We start from the raw sequence: 23,459 nt of genomic DNA on the forward strand, positions 1-23,459 counted from the left end.
CAGACTCACTGCTGTCCGCCTGTCAGCACGGAGCCTGCCTCAGATCCTCGGTCCCCCTCTCTCGACCCCTCCCCTGCTTATGCTCTCCCAAAAACTAAATAAAAATACAAATAATAAAAATAAAAAAACTATAGGTCCTGCCTGATAACTCACTTCCTAGAAGAAAATATAAAAGAGTGGCAAAGGTCATGTGAAAAGCAAGCAATGGGAGATGAAAATGACTTTGTACACAGCCCACGTTCAATACAATAAGCAGCAATAACTTACTAACAGCAAGATGAAACCCTTTTACCCAATACTTTTCTATTTTTAAATATATTTTCCCATATAGTAAATAATTTCATCTTCTTAATAACCTCATGTTGTAAACAAAAAGAGATGTTAAAAAAAACACGATAGACAATCTTGTTCCTTTTGAAAGACAATAAGAATCGGAAATACAGGGTAAAAGTTAAAACACAATTCTATTTATTTATTTATTTATTTATTTATTTATTTATTTCTGAGAGAGAGAGACAGCATGAGCAGGGGAGGGTCAGAGAGAGGGAGGCACAGAATCTGAAACAGGCTTCAGGCTCTGAGCTGGCTGTCAGCACAGAGCCCGACGTGGGGCTCGAACCCACAAATTGTGAGATCATGACCTGAGCTGAAGTCGGTCATGATACTTAGCTGACTGAGCCACCCAGACACCCCTTGAATTATTTAATTTAATGTAAAAAAAATTTTTTTTAGAGAGAGAGCAAAGTGACCGAGGAGCAGAGAGAGAAGGAGATGGAGAAGGAGGGAGAGTATGGAGCCTGAAGTGGGGCTTGAGCTCATGAACCATGAGATCATAACCTGAGACAAAGTTGGATGCTTAACCCAATACTCTACCCAGGTACCCCAAATTTAATTTTATTTTAAATATTTCAACTTTTTATCTAAAAAAGGAGGGCATCAAGGCTGAAAATCTTAGGCATTTATTACAGTTTTGTGCTGGCACATCTGAGAGGCAGGCTCTGAATGTTCTAGAGAAGAAGCCAAAAGAGAGATGATGGTGTTTTCTAACCTCTATTCTGTTAGGCAGATCATATAATTTTTCAGCACAGGGCATTTTTTTTTTAAAGGCAGAAAAAAATAGTTCGCATTCCCTTTTGACACCTGTTAAGTTTCACCTCTTATAAAAATTTTTTTAAATATTTATTCATTTTTGAGAGACAGAGAAAGAGAGAGTACAAGCAAGGAAGGAGCAGAGAGAGAGAGAGGGAGACACAGAATCCAAAGCAGCTGCAGACTCTGAGCTGTCAGCACAGAACCCGATGTGGGGCTTGAACTCATGGACCGGACCGCAAGATCATGACCTGAACCGAAGTGGGATGCCCAACCGACTGAGTCATCTAGGTGCCCCTCAAATTTTACCTTCTAAGGCAACACACACTTTGTTCTCAAATTTGAGACTTCTGCCCCACTGCCTGCCCACAGGATACAGGGATTGTGAGTGAATCTTCCCAAAAGTCTTACTTTAAAAGCTTTTCATTACGTATTTTTTTTTAAGTCATTTAGAAGACAGAGAGATAATAAAAATAAGACAACATAGTGATGCTCTAAGCATTTTTGGCCATTGTTTCTCAACCCCCCTTTTAAGTTTATTTTTGTTTATTTTAAGAGAGAGAGCAAGTTGGGGAGGGGCAGAGAGCGAGGGGAAACAGAATCCAAAGCAGGCTCTGCGCTGTCAGCAGAGCCTGAAACGGGGCTCAAACTCACCAACCACGAGCTCATGACCTGAACTGAAATCAAGAGTCAGACACTTAACCAACTGAGCCCCCCAAGCCCCTCTCAAAAGCACATTCTAAATTATAAGAAAAACTGCCCAGCGATGGAAACTGAAACAAAACCCAGGCACCATGCCCTTAGTCTGTCATTTCTGTCTCCCGTCGGGGTGTGTGTGTGTTAACTCATTTCCCTGAAGTACTTTCCACACACCCAGAGTTCTTGGAAGGAATGAACCAATCATCAACAGATCAATGAACAGAAGGGCAAATAGGTTAGGAAGAGAAGACTGGAGTCCAAAGTAGACCACATTTATCTTTCCAAATCCCGCCTCACCTCTTCCCCCCTCCCCGCCCCCCACACTCTCAGGGCTGCATTCTGGCTTTCATGGGCCTTCGGTACTTTTACCTTCATGAGACCTTTCTGCCACACACACAAAAAAAAAGAAAGAAAGAAAAGAAAAAGAAAAAATTAAAAAATAAAAAATCATACTTTATAACCACACTGACCTAAAGAGAAATATATTAACATTATATATTAAAACCTTTCATTTGATCTGAAAGTTTATTTTCTTTTTCTGATTTTAAAAGAAATTAAAACATGTTCATGTTTCAATGAAAACCCCTAAAAGCAGTGTGGGCCCTGGTCACCACTCCGCCTACGCTGAGCCAGGCAGGACGTTGGTTACAGACAAGGTTATCCTGCACCCCTCCCCCGTCCCTCCACTGCCCTGCAGCCCGAAGGCACCCAGTCATCCGGTCACATGTGGGCCATGCGCCCTCACAGGGTGCTGGCAGCTCCACTTTTCCACTGGAGAGGCCGGAGTTCTTGAATATTCCAAGAGAGGAATTAAATATTTCCGACAGCTCAGTGTTCCATATTTTTTTTCAAATGTTTATTTTTGAGAGAGAAAGAGAGAGAGAGCTAGCGCACGTTAGCTAGGGAGGGGCAGAGAGAGAGGGAGACAGAGGATCTGAAGCCGGCTCTGCGCTGACAGCAGAGAGCCAGATGTGGGGCTTGTACTCATGAGCCATGAAACTGTGACCTGAGCCAACACTTAACTGCCTGGGCCACCCAGGTACCCCTCAATGTTCTGTATTAACAGCAGAAGATATGCACCTGTTACTGAAATAGTGGCCCTTTACACAGATTACACAAAAATGAAAAGAAAAGGAAATCCGTTTGTCAATGTGCTACAAACTTGGGATAAAATCCAACCACATCTCAGCTATTCATTAGGAGTATCAGATTATAAAACACGGGTGGAAAGCCTGCAAAGTTTTTCATTAAGTGCTACATGAAGGTAAAGTATTATTACACAGAAAGGAAAATGCTTATAATAAACTCAAAGCATTGAGACCTTCCCACAGACACTGGTAATAAGCAATTAAGCTAAACCAATTGTATGTATCTTCTGAAGCACAAAAAATTACTAATTTAAGAATCCAGCAGCAAACACTCTAACACTGTAATTTTTCAGCCAAACTCAGACTGACCTAAGGATTTCACAGTACTTGCTCAGAGCAAGTGCTCCTAATATTTATAGAAGGGACGGACAGCATAATGAAAAATTACAGTAAAAAGTCTTTTCTTCATCTCAATGGGTTGGAATTCTCAAATTCTACTATTATTGTTACTCATTAAGTCTACTCTTTACATTGGGAAGGACGTGTTGAGTACATATTCTAAAACTCTGCTAGGAAAATGAGTCTTTTCGGAGCAGCAATGCATTTTTTTTTCAGTGTTTATTTATTTTTGATGGGGGGGTGCAGAGAGAGAGGGAGACAGAGAATCCAGGCAGAACCCAACATGGGGCTTGAACCCGTGAACCATGAGATCATGACCTGAGCTGAGATCGAGTCAGACGTTTAAGCGACTGAGCCACCCAGGCACCCCCAGAACAGCAATGCATTTTAAATGCACATTTAAAGTTAACTGTGGTGCTAAAACTCCAAATATTTTTTCGATCTTGAAAATTTTTAACTCAGTGGGTGTGCTAAATATCCCTGTTCTTTTGTGAACAGTGAGCTTTTACCCCTCTTGCTCTCTTAAACACCTCAGTGGCCCGGAAAGCCATCCCCAGCTGCTGTCCTTCACACCCTGGTGCACTTCCAGGATGATCTCATCCAACATATGCTTTCAAGCACCCGGTGTGAGCCAATGGTTCCGTCTCCAGCCCAGCCTCGGCAGCGCCGCACACTCCCAGCCTCTTGCCTACATCATGAGCACAGAGTCTATACCGTTGCCACACACGCCATCCCGCTCCCCCATCTCATCCCCGGCAGCCCCACCAGAAACCCAACTACGCCAGACTTCGCCTGCACTCAATTCATCCCCCACACTAAGACAAGAATGACCCCCAAGCACATGTCTGGGGGCGTCATCTCCCTGCTAAAATTCCTGCAAAACCTGCCCCATAATTTTCAAGATCAAGTTCAGACTCCTTAGGTAGCACAGCATGATTTTCACTCCACTCATCACTAAAGGCTAAACGAAGGTCACCTATGTGACACCCCAGTTCACTCCTCCATGCCTCTGAACACACTGTTCCCTCTGCCTGGACTGCGATCCCTACCCTACTTTCTGCTTTCGTCGTCGTTGTCACCTGCCTCTTGCTTTCATATTCTGCTAACTCCAATTCATCTTTCAAAATGCAACTCGGCCTCTGGAAACCCTCCAGTTCACCCAGTCTGGTTCACCTGGCCCTCCTCTGAACCCCTAACGCCTCCAGGCACACCCTGGGCACCATCCCTCCTCGCCACAGCTTACTGTGCTGTGATGCCTGTAGGCCACGTCTACTAGGCACTGGGCTCCTTCAGGGCACCCCAGGCTGTCATGTCCGACCTGAGCGCCTGGCACAGCCAGTGCATTCCGTTAATATCCCCTAATGAATCAGTGAATGACTACAGGAATGAATGAACTGCCTTTGGGGAAAAAATCGAGGTCAAACTTCAACTGGAATAAAATCCTCATCCACTTGGGCTCTCGGACTCCGTGAATTAATGATAAGTTATTTAGCAGCTGGTCTAAAGTTTATCTTAATTTACCAAACCCCTTCCTCTAAGGGTGTGCCAATTAACAGCGTATGGCTACATGAGCAATGTTTAAGATCTATGAGAACAAACTGTTTTCGTGCACCCTAAAGAATTCTGGAAGCACCTATTTACATAGAAATAATTGAAAATCATTCTGATGGCTTCAGCGACTTGGGTCCCAGAAGACCTGTGCCAGACGACAATTTGTTTGCCTAGTTGGAGTTAAAATATGTACTTGGAAGTAATAAAAGTACATTTCTTTTAAAATATTCCATAATTCAGATGGGCCTCCCCTCCCCCACCCCGCAATTAGTAGGAATTAGTGAAGTTTCGCCATACTTCCAGCTATGAATAGCACACCCAGGAAGCCAAGGTTCACCTATAATCTCTTAATTAGACGCATCCCTCAAGATGCTGCCCACCATTCTTCAAAGGAATGTTGACAGCCTGTCAGCCGCGGAGGACAGTTCCGAGCTCCACACCTACAATCGTATGGGTTTCCTCTGGAAATTGCCACAGCAGCAGCAGTCAGTCAATTTAATAACCTTATTAAACACTTTAATGACTTCTTGGGCCTAATGACTATATCTAGTGTGGAGGAAGAAGCCAGGCAGAGTAGAATTAAAAATTTAAACTAACTGATCCCTACTGTTCTCCATGTGGGAAAAGGCTTCTGAGGAAAAGAGAGGCTGCTAGACTCTTCGGACATCTAATTCCTATGTTCTCTTCTAATAGTTGCTCTTTGATTGTAATGCACCCTGTCCCCCACCACCACTGCCCCAGGTTCAACCTTTTTCTATTTATCCACCTACCTTGTCTTCTCTTTCTTAGCCCCCACAAGAGATGAAATTAACAATGAAAGTAACTGTATCATATAGGGCACTGTGCCAAAGTGTTTTACATATATTTTTCTTTAATCTTTACGATAATCCTAAGGAAGAGGCCAATTGATGATCTGTCCCATTTTGCAGATAAGGAAAGTAAGGCTTCTAAAGCTCAAGCAACCGGCCCAAAGCCAAATGGCCAATAGGCTGAGCTCGGTTTCAAACTCAAAGCTTGTGCTCTCAAACATATTCTATCTAGTGGTTCTTTCAGCAAGATAAATCTCAGATGACTTCCATTTTCCCTGTAATCATATTATTTTGGAGGGAAAGAATTATCTTCAATTGCCATTAGCTACTATCAGTTCAAACAACATGCTCTTCTCAAAGTCTTTCTTTCTATTTCATTTTTATATTTCTAGTCCCAAGCACAGTATTAGCACACAGTAGGTCTTCATGAAATGCTGGAGAATTAATCAACCGATTACAGAGATGATTCAAAAACAAACGATGTAGATCCTAATGTTGAAAATTACAAGATGCAGTTGGAAGAAATCAAAGAAGTCTATACCTCTTTGTATATGTCCACGTAAGTATATGTCTGTACTACATTCATATACTGAAAGACTCAACACAGTAAAGAGATCAATTCTTCCCAAATTGATCTATAGGTTTCATGCAGTTCCTGTATAAATCCCAGTAAGATTTTCTGAAGACACAGATGAGCTGCTTCTAAAATTTACATGGAAAGGGACAGACCCTAGAATAGCCAAAATAATTTTGAAAAAGTAGAAAAGAGTGAAAAAGAATCCCTCTGCTGCAGTAATCAAGACAGTCTGGTACTGGGAGAGGTACACAGATCAACAGAACAACAGAAAACCCAGAAATAGACCTATAAAGGGATGTCCAAGTGACTTTTGACAAACGTGTAAAACCAATTCAATAAAGTATAGATAATCTTTCAACAAGTGGTTCTGCAGCAATTAGACATCGACAGGCCTACAATGAAATTTGACCTGACCCTTGTACCTTCTACAAAAATTAACTCAGATGGATCATAGATTTTTTTTTAATGTTTTTTATTTATTTCTAGGAGAGAGAGAGAGAGAGAGCGTGAGCAGGGGAGGGTCAGAGAGAGAGGGAGTCACAGACTGAAACAGGCTCCAGGCTCTGAGCTGGCAGTCAGCACAGAGCCCGACGCGGGGCTCGAACCCACGAACCGCGAGATCATGACCTAAGCGAAAGTCGGACGCTCAACTGACTAAGCCACCCAGGCACCCCAGATGGATCATAGATTTAAATGTAAACACAAAACCCTAAAACTATTAAGAAAAAATACAAGAGAAAGTCTTTGGGACATAGGCAGAGATGAAGAGTTTGTAGACTTGATACCAAAAGGATGATACACATAAGGAAATGGTGATGCAGTAGGGCTTGCCTAAACTAAAAACCTTTCCTCTGCAAAAGACCCTGAAAAGAAGTTGAAAAGACAAATGACAGACTAGAAGAAATTATTTGCAAATCACACATCCCTCAAAGGACTTATACTTAGAATATAAAAAACTCTGAAAACTCAACATTTATGTGGCACCTGGGTGGTTCAGTAGGTTAAGCGTCTGCCTCTTGATTTCAAATCGGGTCATGATCTCAGGTTCCTGAGTTTGAGCCCCGCATCAGGCTCTGCACTGACTACGAGGAGCTTGCTTGGGATTCTCCCTCTCCTCTCTCTATGTCCCTCCCCGGCTCACGCTCTCTCGGTCTCTCTCGAAATAAATAAACTAAAAAAAAACAAAAAAAACAAAAAAACACAACATCTCAACATTTAAAAAAATAAAGAATTAAATTAGAAAATAGGCAAAACACACAAAGAGACTTTTCACCAAGGACATACAGATCGCGAACAAGGACATAAAAAGTGGTGTAACGTCATTAGCCATTAGGGAAATGCAAATCACCACCAGAGTGTGACATCACCACACCTACCAGTTTCCGATGGTGTTATCGCTATAGTTTATCTTAGCCATTTTGACTGGTGTATTTTTTCGTTTTTAATTTTCACTGTAACCTAGTTTTACAGTACAGGAAACATAACCATGTGCTAATTGTAAGAATATTTATTCAGATTACAGGAAGACGAGTAGGGACAAAAGCTAATATTAGTCAGACTCCCTAGGTGTTTATGAATATTAATTTTTCATACCCTTGATAAGAATTTTCTATCACAAAGATGAAAACTTGCTTCATTATGTGTTCACTTTCTCAGGATGGTTTTTTTTTTTCCTATTCAAAAGTATGTTTTACATGCTTATGTATTTAAGCTAAGGATTCATGCATATTCTCATTCATTCATTCATTCATTCAATTAAAGAACACGGATGCTGTGCTAGGCAATGTTCTAACTCGTAGAATTTAACCAAGGTCTTATTCACCAGTGTTCTGTTCAGGACTCCCACGTAACAATCTCAAAACTAATATTTAACCCATTTTGCACACTACATTCTATACAAATAACAAGCTTGAAAGGCAGAAGGAATGTATCAAGTAGGCTTCCTATTTCCTAATAATAGTTATGACAAATCACCTAAAGGCATACTACAAGAGACGTTACTTTCTACTTTATAGCTTGGAGGGTGTTTAAATGCCATGCTCTGGCAGTTTTGAATGATGATTTTTAAGAAGGCTTTTATTACTTCAGGAGAAATATCTGTGGATGAGACTCACTTAGACCTGCCTTTTATATGACTTATAACAGTCCATGGTGTTGCAAGTTTTATAGAAGTAGCGTTCAGAATTAAGGAGAGTTATCTTTTGTATCTCATGATATATTAGGAAAAGTGTAGTGGCAAAAACCTCATCTTTTGTAACAAGAAGTAATTGCCAACCTGTATTAAATTATACCACAGGCCACAATCAGCAAAATCCAGTTTGTAAAAATCTCTATTGAACAAAAGATGTAGTTTCTTCAACAAACAAATTACAAAAGGGGAAAAGGCAGAATGACAGACTTCAAGCACTACAGTAACTAAAAGCAATGTGTGGTCCTAGTTGGATCATGATGAGAAATAAATATATACATTTTTCCCCCAACAGAATCCAAAAAACCTGAACACTGACTGAATATTTGATGGTATGGAAGAATTAATGCTAATTATTTAAGGCATAATAATCTGATTTGTTCCTAAGAAGGATCATTTGTTAGAAATTAATACTGAAATATTTACCAATGAAAATACACAATGTCTAGAATTTGTTTCAAAGTAATTCACCGCCTGGTAGCAGGGAGAAATGGATGTGGGTAGGGGACAGCTTGGTTGTGAATTAACAATGTGCTAATTGTTGAATCCTTAGGTACACAAGGGTTCATTACATTATTCTCTCTGCCCTGTGTATGTTTAAAATTTCATAATCAAAAGTTACAATAAGAGAAAGTAAAAGGGAAGAAGGGAGACAGGAAGGGAGGGAGAGGGGAAGGGAAGTCATCCTAAGCTGACTTCATTATGAAAGGGAAGAAATGTGGCACCTGAAAGTGAAAGCAAGTCAGAAACATAGACCTAATATGTTAACCATTTATTCAACATTCATTGACCATTAACACAATAGCCTAATACTTATCTACCTTTAAAATAAGATTTTTTCATAATTATAAAAGCCAGCCATGTATATAATCAAAGAGAGATACATAAAATTTCAAAAACAGATGAATACACTATGAAAATGAAGTCCCCTATGTATTCAACTCCCCATTTTTTGTCCACCTAGCAAGGACTTCTATAATTTTTACATTTTATATATATATATAAATATATAACTGGCATGTGTATGTATATAGGTTTAATTTTAACACAAGTGGGAGAATAATATAAATACTGTTTTGCATCTTGCTTTATTTACTGCACAATATTTTAGAAAACTTTACATGTCGAACATATATAGTTCAATGTAGTTTGTTTTAAAAGTGTTAATTTTAGGGGCGCCTGCGTGGCTCCGTCGGTTAAGCATCTGACTTCAGCTCAGGTCGTGATCTAATGGTCCATGGGTTTGAGCCCCATGTCAGGCTCTGTGCTGACAGCTCAGAGCCTAGAGCCTGCTTTGGATTCTGTTTCTCCCTCTCTCTCTGTCACTGCCCTCTCTCTCTCTCTCATGCGCTGTCTCTTCCTTTCTCTCTCTCTCAAAAATAAGTAATAAAAACATTAAAAATGTAAAAAAATAAATAAAAGTGTTAATTTTAGCAGTTTTGGATATACAGAAAATCCCCATTTATCTCACACCCATCATTTTCCTATCATCATATCACATCACACAAGCAAAGAAGGAAAAGACAAAAATATCGTTCGGGGGAATAGGAGAGTGTTCTGTCTTGTCTTGTCACTTGCCTTCAAAGTCCCCAGCATTACAGGACTCAGGTGGAAGGCTTGCTTATGGGATATTCTTTAATGACATTCACTGGTTCTAGCCCAGTCAGTTTCCAATCAGTTTCCCAATAACAAAAGCATGATTTCCTAGAGCGAGTGCAAAAGGCTACCATCAGTCAGCACAAGCAGATCCTGAACATGAAAATGTAAGTTTTGAGGCAACACATCCAAAATGGCAGCACATCCCTGGCATCTGTCCCCATAGAGCCCTGTCTCCTCCCTCAGCGGCAGGATCCTCGTGGTCCCTGGAACTCTCTTGGGCCCACTTGGATCTGCTCCATTCAGGGTATCCGCAGCCACAGGGCTGAGGGATTTCTTGCCACTAGTGTTCAATAACTGGTAGTTGCTGCTCTACCCAGAATGAAGCATGTACATTTTGAAGAAAGCCCTTATCCTAAAGGTATACATTTCTCAAGGGAGAATTCAGTCATCGTGATCCAGGAGAGCAGGGGAGATATACATCCCATCCCCAACACCCACACCCACACCAGGGGTTTCGGCCCACCCGTCCCGTCATACCACATAGGCAGGACTGTCCCGTGTACACCACGTGAGCCCTGGACAGAGGAACAAAGCCGGGGCCTTGGAGGGACCGGAATGGGGGACGCCATGAAATGCTGTCCCCGTAGACGGGAACTGTTTATTCACACATCACAGAAGAGGAGTTCAACGTGGCAGAGAGCAAGGGCCCTTAGTTACGCTGAAAAGCCAAACTGCTCACTCTGGACGTTAGAATAGAAAAAGAACAAAAATGCCCGACTCCACGAAAGGCAGTCTGAAACAAGTTTCCTGACACAGCCACCTGCCTTTTCATTAGGATTCTGGGTTCTGTCTCATTAAACAGAAGAGTTGATTCAGTTGAGCCCATCTAATTATTCTTATTAAAATATGTAACCATAATATTTTAATTGTAAATTAAAGTTGCACGCATGAATGACTCTGAATTCATTTTAATTTTACAATGGCCCGATGCCAGAGCCTTTTTATGGGGAAGATCCATCAGCTCACATACTGTTCTCCTGGGAATCCAAACCAATGTGCAAATGGAACATGTTTAACTAACAAGGGAGACTCTCGCTCCCGGTTCTCCTCTCTCTAGATTTATTACAATAATAAAGCTATTTTAACAAGAGAGACTACATTTGGTTACCCACACCCCACATCTATAAAAAAAAAAATTACCAAACTTCTAGGCTGGCACTACCAGTTAGGTAGAACCGACCCATCCCTCCTAGACTATCTGAATTATAAACAAGGATGGTAAATAGGTCTCAATTTATGTGCCAATGTCAAGATTAATTAGTAATGTCTGCTACGGGCACTGAGTGGAAAGTGCTTACACACACACCAATTCCTTGGTCTAGATTCTAGAACAATCAGTGATGTTGCATTAGGCCCTTACATATGCAGTCAGGTGGGAAATGAATTATTTGCACGAAACTACAACCAGGCACTAGGATATTTAAAGGCTCCACCAAAACCTCCCCCATGTCTGACTGTACTGACTACAGGGGAGGTGGTGAGGTAAAAAACCTTTTTACAACTGGGGCTTTAGGAAATCCTCTTCTTCACTTTTTTTTTTTTTTTTCTCTTCTTCACTTCTAAGCTGAGGCCTGAGGATAAAGAGGAGTTAGCCAGTCCACACAGAGTGAAGTCTGGGGGAGGAGAGATTATTCCAAGCAGTGGGGGGATAATTCTGTGAAAGCCCAGGGGCCCAGAGGGCACAGAACATTTGAGTCTGCAAAATAAGCTCCAAAATAAGAAGTGAGAAGTGCATCGGGGCAGAGGGAGGCGCAGAAGATGAGCCTGGAGAAAGAAGCAGGGTCCAATCACAGAAGGCCTTAGTAACACATTTAGGAGTTTTAACTCTGTTCTAAGAGCAATGCCATTAGGAAGCCCACAGATCGCTCTGGCCACAGGTAGACAGCGGACTGGTAAGCAATGAGCGGCGCTACATTACAACACATCCCGAACCCAGCCCGGCTATGCTTAGTTCTTCCTGACAGAGGCTAGCGTAAATTTCCAAACATTAAACCTCTCTCTTCTTACCACACTCTTTTCCTTTTCAGTTAGAGGACTTTCTAGTTTAAAATTCCTTAATGGTACAAGGACTCTGGGTGGCTCAGTTGGTTAAGGGTCCTACTGTGGGTTTCAGCTCGGGTCATGATCTCATGCTTTCGTGAGCTTGAGCCCAGCATTAGGCTCTGTGCTGATAGGGGAGAACCTGCCTGGAGTTCTCTCTCTCTCTCTCTCTCTGTCTCTCTCCGCCCCTCCTTTACTCACACGCTCTGTCTCTGTCTCTCTCAAAATAAATAAATAAACTTGAAAAAAATTACTTTAAAATTCCTTAATGTTATATTATTTTTAATGTTTATTTTTTCTTTAATAATTTTTTTAATATTTTATTTATTTTTGAGAGAGACAGACAGACATCATGAGCAGGGGAGGGTCAGAGAGAGAGGGAGACACAGAATCAGAAACAGGCGCCAGGCTCTGAGCTGGCTGTCTGCACAGAGTCCGACATGGGGCTCGAACCCACGAATGGTAAGATCATGACCTGAGCCGAAGTCGGACACCTATCCGACTGAGCCACCCAGGCGCCCCTAGTTTTGAGATAGAGAGAGCACGAGCAGGGTAGGGGCAGTGAGAGAGGGAGATAGAGGGTCCAAAGCAGATTCTGTGCTAACAGTATCAAGTCAGATGCTTAACTGACTGAGCCACCCAGGCACCCCGATGTTATGTTATATAATTATTTATAACAAAAGACTTTTGCACAGTCAATAAAACACTTTCTTTATGTAGTTGGTTAAATTAGTTTTTGTGCTGTAGTTTTTAGTAATTGAAATGAGTCTGTAATAAAAATCAAGTGATTAAACCAAGTAAAAAATTTAGAAAATTAAAAATTAAAAAATTTTAAAACAAACTCTCTAACTGGAAAAAAAAAAGTCTTTGTTGCTTTCATTGGCAGTTTCCCCCTTATGAGAACGACTTTTATTTATTTTTTTAACTTATTTTATTTTGAGAGAGAGCACAAGGGCACACAAGTGGGGGAGGGGCAGAGAGAGGGAGCGAGAGTATCCCAAGCAGGCTCTAGGATGTCAGTGCAGAGCCCAACATGAGGCTTGGGGCTCGATCCCATGAACCATTAGATCATGGTCTGAGCCAAAACCAAGAGTAAGCAGCTAACCAGCTGAGCCACCCAGGCGCCCCTCCCCCTGAGAGAACAAGGTTTAAAATATGCCTTGGGAATGTGCCAGCAATCACACAGCCTCACTCCCTTGGCACTGCCTGCCCAGTGGTCAGGCCGAAGCAGGTGTGTAGGGAAGAGTCCACCTCCCCCAGAGAGAGGTCTGGCCTCTGCCTTCAGCTACTGGGAGGTGATCTCTAGGCCTCTAGAATGTCCTGCCTGACAGGAGTACCTTTGCTGGCCTGAGCTTTGGCCACCAGAGAGGCCAACAATGTGAATATGATGGGGGTTCAGAACCACACTGTACCAACTGCGACCTTTGGAGGAACTGGAGACTAACGATATTAGCCTGACTGCAGGAGGAGTGGAGACTAAAAGTCAGCCACACGGGGCGCCTGGTGGCTCAGTCGGTTAAGCGTCCGACTTCGGCTCAGGTCATGATCTCATGGTTCATGGGTTCAAGCCCCGCATCAGGCTCTGTGCTGACAGCTCAGAGCCTGAAGCCTGCTTCAGATTCTGTGTCTCCCTCTCTCTCTGTCCCTCCCCCACTCACGCTCATCTCTCTCTCTTTCAAAAATAAACATTAAAAATTAAAAAAAAAAAAAGGTCAGCCACACAGGGAGTATGTGACTGAGTCCCAGTAAAAACTGGACACCAAACACCCTGCTGAGCTCTGCTGTGCGTATTATCACACACCAGTGGTAGGAGTGTAACTCCAGCAACTCCATACGGAGGAGACAAACAGGAGCTCCACATCTGGACGCCTCCCCCACTCTGTCCTCTGCACCCCTTCCTTTGGCTGGTTCTACCCCATAATAAGCCGTAACTGTGAGTGTCATAGCTCTCTCAGTGACTTCTGTGAGTCTTATGAATTATCAGAATTGAGGATGGTTTTGGGAATCCCCAAAATTATAACTGGTGTCAGAAGTGAGAGAGATCAGGGGCGCCTGGATGGCTTAGTCGGTTAAGCGTCCGACTTTNATTTCCTGAAACAGGCAGCCTGATCCCAGTATTGTTTAATATAGAGACAGGAGAGAAGTCCTGGTGTTATGTGGGGTTAGCTCTGTGGGGAAGAGAGGGGGACTGACTGGGAAGGGACACACAGCACCGTCTGGAGTGCTGGAATCATCTATACTCTATCTGAGTGTGGTTACACAGGTGTATACATAAAGACTAATCTGCTGAGCTATACACATAAGATTACATTATTTTATGCATATTCATATATATATATATACAGTGAAATATATACAGTATATNCTGGGGAGCCAAAAAAATGTTTAAAAAAATAATAACAATAAAAAGAAAAAGAAAACGGGGAGCCTAGCCTGGAATTAAAAGGGTAGAAGTGAGCTGGAGTGATGAGAAGACTATGAACCCAAAGACAGGGCTGACAGTAAGAATGTGAGATCTAGCAAAGAAGCTTCTGGAAGGATTCTCTGGAATGGACTTTTTTGGGTTGTTTGGTGTTTTAACCTTGGGCAAGGCAAACTAAAGACCACGTGCCNCTGCCACTGTTCAGTCTCATGAGGCTTACCCAGTGACAAAGTGTGCGATACAGTGGTAGGCAGGGTAGGACAAATGGGTACTTTCAAGAGAGGGTCGCTCAGCAAAGGGCTGGTGTGATGGTTACCCGACCCTCTGCCCAGTCAGATAAAGCCCAAGAAGCCAGGACTGGAGACGCGGGAGGTCAGACAGGGTTCGGGAAGGAACAGTGTTCTCCGAACTGTGTGAAAGCAAGCCAAGATATCTGAGAGGCAACAAGCAGGCTGAAACTGAAACTAATGGCGGACAGTTCCCCTGGGTTATTACCCGAGGTGGGGGGATTCACTCGTGAGGCAAGAGAGTAGAAAACCAAGAAAGCCAGAGGGAGGCTGTTCAAAGCAGAGGGTGATAGTCAACGCCTGGGAGAAATGTGAGTCATGGAGAAAGATATTTTTATAAGCAGTGGGTGGGAGGAAGCAAGGACCCAGCTCCGTCACTGGAGTCAAGGAATGAGGGTCGAGGACGCATCAGTGCTGGGCAGTGAGGGCCATGGAGCCGTGGGGACGGGAGGGCAGGTGTTCTGCTTTGTCGTTAACCCTCCTCTAGGATGCCCTGAAGTGTCCTGACTCTCCACGATGGTTAGTGAATGAAGAACTAACCTGCAGTGAGTCAAAACGCACAGATTATTTATCTTTGGATTTGTGAGGACATACCTCTTTCTGCTGTTCGGGAAACATCTTCAGCACAGGATATAATCAATCTGAAAAAGAAGACACCAACAGTCAGTGATCTGGAAGCAGGTATGTCTCTCACGGCCTCCCATCCAAATCCTCCAAGAGAAAATCTCTGCCTACCCACGGTCCCTGAAACATGAACCTCTGCTCCTCCTCCCTCCAGCCCGCTGCTCACCAGACCAAGGTGAACAGCAGTCTGCACTGGGGCCTGGGGGTTCAGGACACGGTCAGTCTGCGGCAGCTGGATGATGACAGGCACTCAAACCCGAAGGCCAGGCAGAGTGTGGCTAGAGTTGGAGCCTTGGTGAGTCAGAGGCGGGAGGCGGGGGAGCAGAGTGACCACGCGTGTACCAGCAGGAGCTCCCCATTGGCAGAGAGACGGAAAGAATGCAGATGCCCAGAGAGAGCCACCACTGGGAACAGCGCTGATGGCTTTATCAGAAACTAGACCTTCAGGGAAGAGGTCATTGCCGTGACGTCTGAACCACTCCAGTATTCAGACAAGCAATGGTGTGGCCCCACGAGGGATGATGGTCAGCACCTTGATACCAGTCAGTACAACCAACCTGAAGGGTGGTCCCAGGCCCTGAACATCCCTGGGACTGTCTGCTGTCTTTTAAACCCCACTTATGACATAAGCTCACTGAATGGGACACCTGCTCCCTATCAAAGAAAATTGAAATCCCGAACTATATTACATATCCTGCATATGTATTCTTACAGCGGAAAAGCGGCTATGACTGTGTGGTCGCTGTTTGTCTTTCTTTGGACCCTGTAAGTCCGATTCCATTTTCAGGATTTGCCGTCCACATAAGGCTCTACTTAAACATCCTTGAGACTGTAGGGAATATAAGGAAGCCTCCAGACCCACATGACGTTGCTGACAGGATGCCCCACAGCAGGCAGAGGAAAGGGCCTTCTGCAGGAGAAGAGTGGATTGCACGGGAGTGGCTGGAGAGTCCCCGAGGGGAAGGCACTTCCTGTCACCCAAGGAGGCACAGGAATGTCAGCATTCCTGGAAGAAAGAGGGACCTCCGAGGATCACGGGTGGTGACAGCACACACGAAGGAGGGAGAGAAGCGTGATGGACAGTCCAGTGATGGTGGGCGGGCCAGTTCCACTGGTTGAACTGTTGCTGCCAAAAAGATATGCCCACGTCCTAACCTCCAGAACCTATCTGGAAAAAGGGGCCTTTGCAGACATAAATAAGAATCTCAGATTTGATCATCCTGAATTACAGGTGTGGGTTCCAAATGCAATGACAAGTGTCCTTATGGGAGACAGAAGAGGAGAAAGTCCACACACAGAGGGGAAGCCATGTGAAGACGGAGGCAGAATACTGCAGAGATGAAGACACAAACCAAGGACATCCGGAGTCCCCAGAGGCAAGGAAGAATGTTCCCCTAAGCCTCCAGAGGGAGCACGGTCCTGCCAACACGCTGATTTCAGACATCTGGCCCCCAGGATTACAAAAGAATAAATTTCTCGTTCTAAGCCACCAAGTTTGCGGGAACTCCTTTCGGCAGCCATCGGAAACCAATACAGAAAGGGTCTGTGGGGATCAGAAAAGACAGGCTGGGGTCGTAACTGTGAAAGGGGTGGGAATTCGTTCATTCGTACATTACTCGATAAATATTTACAGTGCTCCTACCATGTGCCATGTGCTGGGCTAGGAGTGGGGCACACAGCGGACTACAGCATACACCTGAAATTCGAAAGACGACTTCATAACCATAATGTGGAAGGGACAGGAAAGGACTCCTGTTTCAAGAACGGAGGGACAAAATGCGGGGTGGAGTGGGGAGTTGGGAAGGCTTTCCTGAGAAAGTGGCATGTGAGCCGAAGCCTACAGGGTGGTGTGGTTTGGCGTGGAATGCAAAAGGAGAAACATTCTGCGCAGAGGGACTGGCATGTGCAAAGGGGCAGAGGCTGTGAGGAGCAGGTAAAGGGCCGGGTCATTGGAGGGATTCCTGCGTTGGATAAAACTTAGCCCAAGGGCTGCATCCATCTCAGGATGGGCTTGTTCCCTACACACACTGCTCTGCACCACAGAGCTGGGCCTCCGCCCAGGTGGGTCCTCTACCCTCATGCCTTCATCCCTTCCTGACCCCCCTGCATACCTCCAGTCCTTTCCCAGGATTCTGCTCAGAAATCACTTCCCCTCTCCTTGCCCCGGCTCTCTGCCCCGTTACAGTCCCCTGCCATCACAACCCTCACTTGCAGCATAATATTTGTATATTGCATCTCCCCAGTTGAGTCAATTTCTCCAACAGAGCGTATCTGTGTTCTCCTGTGCAATCAAACTTCCCAACTATCCTGTGAGGGAGATGTGAGAACCCTCACTTTACAGGTACGAAAACAGAAGGTCAGAGGGAACAAGTCGTCCAAGGTCACACAGCCAGTTGCAGGATTCCAGTCCGCTTTCAACTCAAGCCAGTCTGCTTCCCAACCCCGTTCTTCCCGTTGCCCAAGGCTGCACCCATGACTGTGTCACATGAACCAATGGGTTGAAGTTTGGGTCTTAATTCTCCTCAAAGGGCTTGAGCTTTTCCCACCCAGACAGAGGACTCTGCAACTTGCAGAGTCAAGGACTTGCAGATCACCCCAAGATGCTACATACCAAGTAGCACGGAAGTAGGAAACTGAAAGTTTAAACCAGCTCCGAAACTTCACGCAGAACCACACAGTCAACCTTTAATACAGAGAGAGGTGGGGNTATACTTCCATATTGGTTGAATTCTTCCAGTTAACACAAATTCATTTTATACTTTTTGAAGTAATGATGGTTTAAAATGAGCACCATAATTCTGTCAGAAATGGTCACTCTAACATAAATTACGGAAGATTTTTACTTCATGTGAAATAAATGGCAGATTGGAATTACAAAGAGACACTACCTTTGTAACAGAAGCTATCCGCTGGTGCTAGACCTTGCCATGGCACTTACTAATGAAGAGAAGGAAATTAACTGGTAGCATAACTGTATGGCTTAGATAAAAGGTCAGTTGTCTATAATTTAGCAAACCAAAGCCTCAATGAGAAGCTGCCCTTTGAAAACATGACGCCCCCCTGGTGGGCTATAATATTAGATTTGTTTAGATTTCCAAATTCCCCAGAAGAGCCCATATGTCTTTCATAATACTCTCCGTCGGGAGATTTTCATCCCAACAACAGTCTGCCTCCAGGTGACCGTCAACAAGACTGTTTTTGGAGCACTTTATCTCCCCACCACCAGTGGGGAACCACAGCACACCTGGATAATCACCCAGAGAGCCCTGATCTTTCCTACTTACCTTCCCAGAAAAAAATTATTAAATCTCCCCACTATTCTGAACAACAGGGATGACTTCTCAAACTTGTTGTCCAGGATAGAATTAGGTACACAGAGATGGCAGATACAAGGGTTGTCCCCCTGCTGGGAAATATGGCGGCCACAGAGACTCATCTGAGAGGCTCAAAACGTATCTATCACTGCCATGAGGGTATGAGTTGCCAAAACCAGAAACTTCAGGAGAAAACTGCCTCCATTTTCCACCTTGGAATATTTCCTCTGTAACATACAAAATGTCCATGGAACAAAGGTGGAATTCTATAGAGCAGGGGCTGGCAAATTTTTTCTATAAAGCACCAGAGAGTATATATTTGAGGTTTTTCATGTCAAACAGTCTCTGTTATAACTGTTCAAGTCTGAAATTTGTAGTGAAAAAAAGCACCCAGATGCTAAGTAATCCAATGCACATGGCTCGGTTCCAACAAAACTTTATCTACAAAAACAGGCAGCAGTAGCTTGCCTTACCTTACCTATGGAGTAAGTAAGTAGTAAGTGTTGTGTTCTCAATTCTATGCCTTAATAAAGCCCTCTCTTAGATCAACAGGAAAAAAAATCACAATGTCAAGTTTGGTCTATATACCCATGGGCAGTCCTCTCTCTGACAAACAAACTACTGACCGCGTGTCTACGGACTGTATACAGGACTGGAAAGAAAAGGGATTATGTACTTTTCCCAGTGGTGAAATAAGCAACACAAGTGTGGTTTAGGTCATTCTCTAAAATGAAGATGAAGGTGGGGGTGGGCTTTCAGTAGCATGTTTTTGGGTTTTCTTCCCGTCTCATGTCAAAGGCTGATGAACCCAATAAGCTTGTTAATAATGAACTAGGTCAGAATGTATATATATCAAAGCCACAAGGACATTCTAAATAGAATAAAACTGGTTTTATCAAAGATCTACATGGAGCCATTGACTCACTGTAACAGTATACAATTTCATAAACCAAATAAGTATGTTCTTCCGTATTTCCCACACAAAAGTCAAGAGAAATCTCATGCGCTCCTAGAAGAAAGTGCAGGTAGATTTTTAACTAACCTCGTGGTGGGCAGGGCCTTTCTAACAGTAATGGGACAAGGGTATATATTTTTTATTAGGAAACAACTTTTATAACTTTCTTCTCTCTCTCTCTCTCTTTTTGCTACGTTAGGAGGAGTCATCAACGCTCAAACAGAATACACTTAACCTCTTCTCCCTTCTGGAGGTGTGGCCAGGTTCCAAGAACTGGGGCTTGAGCCCGGAGACAGGCCTGCAGGCTGTGCGTGGAGGAAGCAAACAGGTAAAAAAGACACCACCACACGTTCCTGTAATGTCTCACCATCTCACCTTGAAAGTGCTTTTTTTTTTTTTAAGAATGTGAAAGAGAGAGAGAGAGAGAGCAAGTGGGAGACAGGGCAGAGTGAGAAAGAGAGAGAACCTTAAGCAGGACCACACTCAGCACGGAACCCAATGTGGGGCTCGATCCCACGATCCGGGATCATGACATGAGGTGAAATCAGCCGACTGAGCTCAACCGACTGAGCCACCCAGGTGCCCCAACACTGCTTCTGATGCTTTTTCACCCCAAGTCTTAGAGCCTTCACACCAACATATTACCTTTTAATGCTGAAGAGATTCCACTCCAGGACAAGAGTGCTTGAGGATGGCATACATCACCCTGTTCCTTTCCTGTTACAATTCTGCCTTCAGAGAGGGCTTTTATAAGAAAGTCAGACCAAAGCCTTGGTATTGCAAGGGCCTGAGCACTGGAGGAGAGGGCTCATGCGAGGGGTTGGCTGAGTAGCCCGTCTCAGAGGTATCTAAGAAGGTGGGAAGAGGGGGCTGGCTGCCTTCAGGGGCACCCAGGAGCTGTGTTGATCTGGGGTTCTAAAAACCTTGTTCCTTACCCTTCGAGAGAATATCCTCCCACCTACACCCTGTCCCGTGCCTGTGGCCCCTGCAGTGTGTGCCGAGGAGGGAGCGGTGTTCTGTCTACACCTGGGTCTCAGCAGCTCACTGCCTCGCCGGGGAAAGGCTCACCATGCCAGGGCATTTATGCTGTGGCCCTTGTGCTGCCCTGTGAAATGCCCGAGGGCGCTGAAGGCCCTGGAGTCCTCTAAGCTACCCGAAGGAACTGGTCCTAGTGTAACGGTTAGTAAACACCCCTCCACCCTCACATACACATCAGAATAGGAAAAAATTTTTAGAAAACAGTGATAGATGTGACCGTATGAAAATTTAAACCTGCTATAGTGTACATTTCAAAAGGAATGTAAAGACGCATGTTCTATAATAATAATATTTATAATACATACAAAGGATTAATACTTTTTTTAATGTTTTATTTATTTCTAGGAGAGAGAAAGAGACAGCGTGAGCAGGGGAGGGTCAGAGAGAGAGGGAGTCACAGACTGAAACAGGCTCCAGGCTCTGAGCTGGCAGTCAGCACAGAGCCTGACGCGGGGCTCGAACCCACGAACCGCGAGATCATGACCTAAGCGAAAGTCGGACGCTTAACCGACTAAGCCACCCAGGCGCCCCTAGAATGTTTTTTTAATGATAAATTCTACACTGGCAAAGATCATGAGAAGCGGGACTGACGGCTGCTGGGAGGAACGTGAGCTATTGCAATATTCCTGAAAGACAACTGGGCCATATGTTTCACAAGAATTTTTAAATTGCTCATGTTCTTTGACTCAATTATTCCACATCTGGGAACTCAACCTATCAACTCTGACATGCGCAAAGAAAAACATTTTTATCTGAAAGAATGTTCACAACGCAGCACTTTTAAAAAAGTGTATCAAATAAAATGGAAACGTAAATGTCCATCAGTAGATGGGAAAGAATGAATTACGGTAGAGCTACGTGACACACCAGCTTGTACCACTACACATTGTGTTATAGAAGAATATTAAGTGTAAGGAGTGTTCACGAAGGGTTAACATTAGGCAGGGAAAGATAAGGGGCCTGCAGGGAGGCTGACCAAGCCACAGGGAAGGAGCAGTAGAGTTTGGGGAAGAAGAGGAGGAGATAAATGTGTTCCAGACCTGCCCGAGCTAGGGGCCGAGCTAGGGGCCGAGCTAGGAGCCGTGCGTGAAGTCCCACAATCTTCCTGATAAGGTCCCAGGAAAAAGTCAGGGACAAAAGTTCTCGGAGCTACCCAGTCGGGACCCCTCTCACTCTTGAGAGCTTCATACTTTCCCTCAATAAGCTCTCTGGCTTTGCTCACTCTGCTGTCCGCGAGATTCTTTCTTCGATTCCATGAGACAAGGACCAGTGTCTCTCACACTCTCCGGTATCAGTATCACCAAGTGAATTTTTTATGTATGTTTTTATTTCTTTACTTATTTATTTAAGAACCAGGGGCGCCTGGGTGGCTCAGTCTGTTGAGCGTCCGCCTTCAGGTCAGGTTGGGATCTCAACAGTTTGTGGGTTCGAGCCCCGCGTTGGGCTCTGTGCTGACAGCTCAGAGCCTGGAGCTGTTTTGGACTCTGTGTCTCCCTCTTTCTCTGTCCCTCCCCCGCTCGTTCTCTCTCTCTCTCTCTCTCAAAAATAAACATTAAAAATAATAATAATATTTAAGAACCAGAGTCTACGTACAACGAGTTAACAGTGGTCACTTCTGAGTGGTGAGATTCTGATGGTTTTTTACTCTGTTCTTTTCCGTACTTTCCAGAAAGTTTACAATGCATTTGTTACTTTTGAAATTTGAAAACACTGTGTAATTTTTTTAAGTAAAACTTAATGTGCTCAATCACTTTTATATTCCCATTTCCAAGAAAACAAACAGCTAAGTTAATTTCACTTTGTGTTTTACTGCTTCCAATGATGTTCAGCAACTTTTCTACATAAATAAAAAATTACTGACTTCTTACTTGCATCTCATAAAGATATGCCATCAGTGAGGTTGCTTTAAATCCAAAGTTTAACTTAGTGTCAGTTTTTCTCATACCTATTTCTCAGTACTACCTATGTCTTTCGTGCTGCGTTGGGCAGGTCTAGGGAGTGGGGCCGTGCCCCTCAGCCCCAAATCTCCTCTAGAGGGAAGCTATGGGCCAAGGTCTTGCTGGAGGGGCAGCTCTGTAGGTAGCCCTGCTTTGTATCACCTGAGGGGACCCTTCCTAGACACAGGTGACAGCATCAATGATAAGCATCGGACTCTGGGGAGGCCAATCCACAGGGTCAGTCAGGGGCCCGAGGCACCGCCTGGCACGGAAAGAAGAGCTGGGCACCTGCTCCCTCCCATATTTGGCCCAGGACACACTGAGAGACTTGGCAGCACCCTGGGATCCGAAGCTGGGAAATGATGAAAGAGAAACAGGAAGGATTACACCGTCACAGCCAGAGGTCTGAGCGACCAGAGCTTATACTGAAACAGAAGCCATGATGAAGATAAACGATCTCATGAGATATTAAAGAAACTGGCCGCCAGGAAAGCTGACTTACGGCACTGGCTTCAGCTGCCTGTGCCACAGAGCTGCCTGGGGCCAGCGCCCGGAGTGCCCAGTGCCTTAAGGGTCCAGCGTCTCCTTGGCTCCATGCACCCCTCGACTCAAGGCAGCCTGAGGGAGGTCCCAGCTTGGGCAATCCAGAAAGAAAAAGCAAAACAAGCCGCCACCAAAGCAGGAGGCCCGGACCGATGCGGGGCAGCTGTGCGCTTTCCAGCAGGAACAGCAGTGGGGGCAGAAGCACTGGTAAAGCCGGCCCCCCAGTTCTTCCTCAGTCTG

The 23,459-nt window shown here is 44.3% G+C and overlaps 1 protein-coding gene across 4 annotated transcripts in view; it reads right to left on the reverse strand.

Moving 5' to 3' along the window:
• SNX10 (sorting nexin 10) overlaps positions 1 to 23,459 on the reverse strand; it is a 48,387-nt gene that overhangs the window by 14,653 nt on the left and 10,275 nt on the right. For all 4 annotated transcript variants that reach the window (XM_077775338.1, XM_077775337.1, XM_077775336.1 and 1 more), the window contains exon 2: positions 15,403 to 15,449. In XM_077775338.1, the coding sequence (XP_077631464.1) occupies positions 15,403 to 15,426 (24 nt within the window). In that variant the 5' untranslated portion in view covers positions 15,427 to 15,449. The remainder of the gene's footprint in view (positions 1 to 15,402; positions 15,450 to 23,459) is intronic.

The sequence above is a fragment of the Crocuta crocuta genome, unplaced genomic scaffold (genome assembly GCF_008692635.1).
Source record: "Crocuta crocuta isolate KB4526 unplaced genomic scaffold, BGI_CrCroc_1.0 scaffold197, whole genome shotgun sequence".
Taxonomy (NCBI): Eukaryota; Metazoa; Chordata; class Mammalia; order Carnivora; family Hyaenidae; genus Crocuta; species Crocuta crocuta.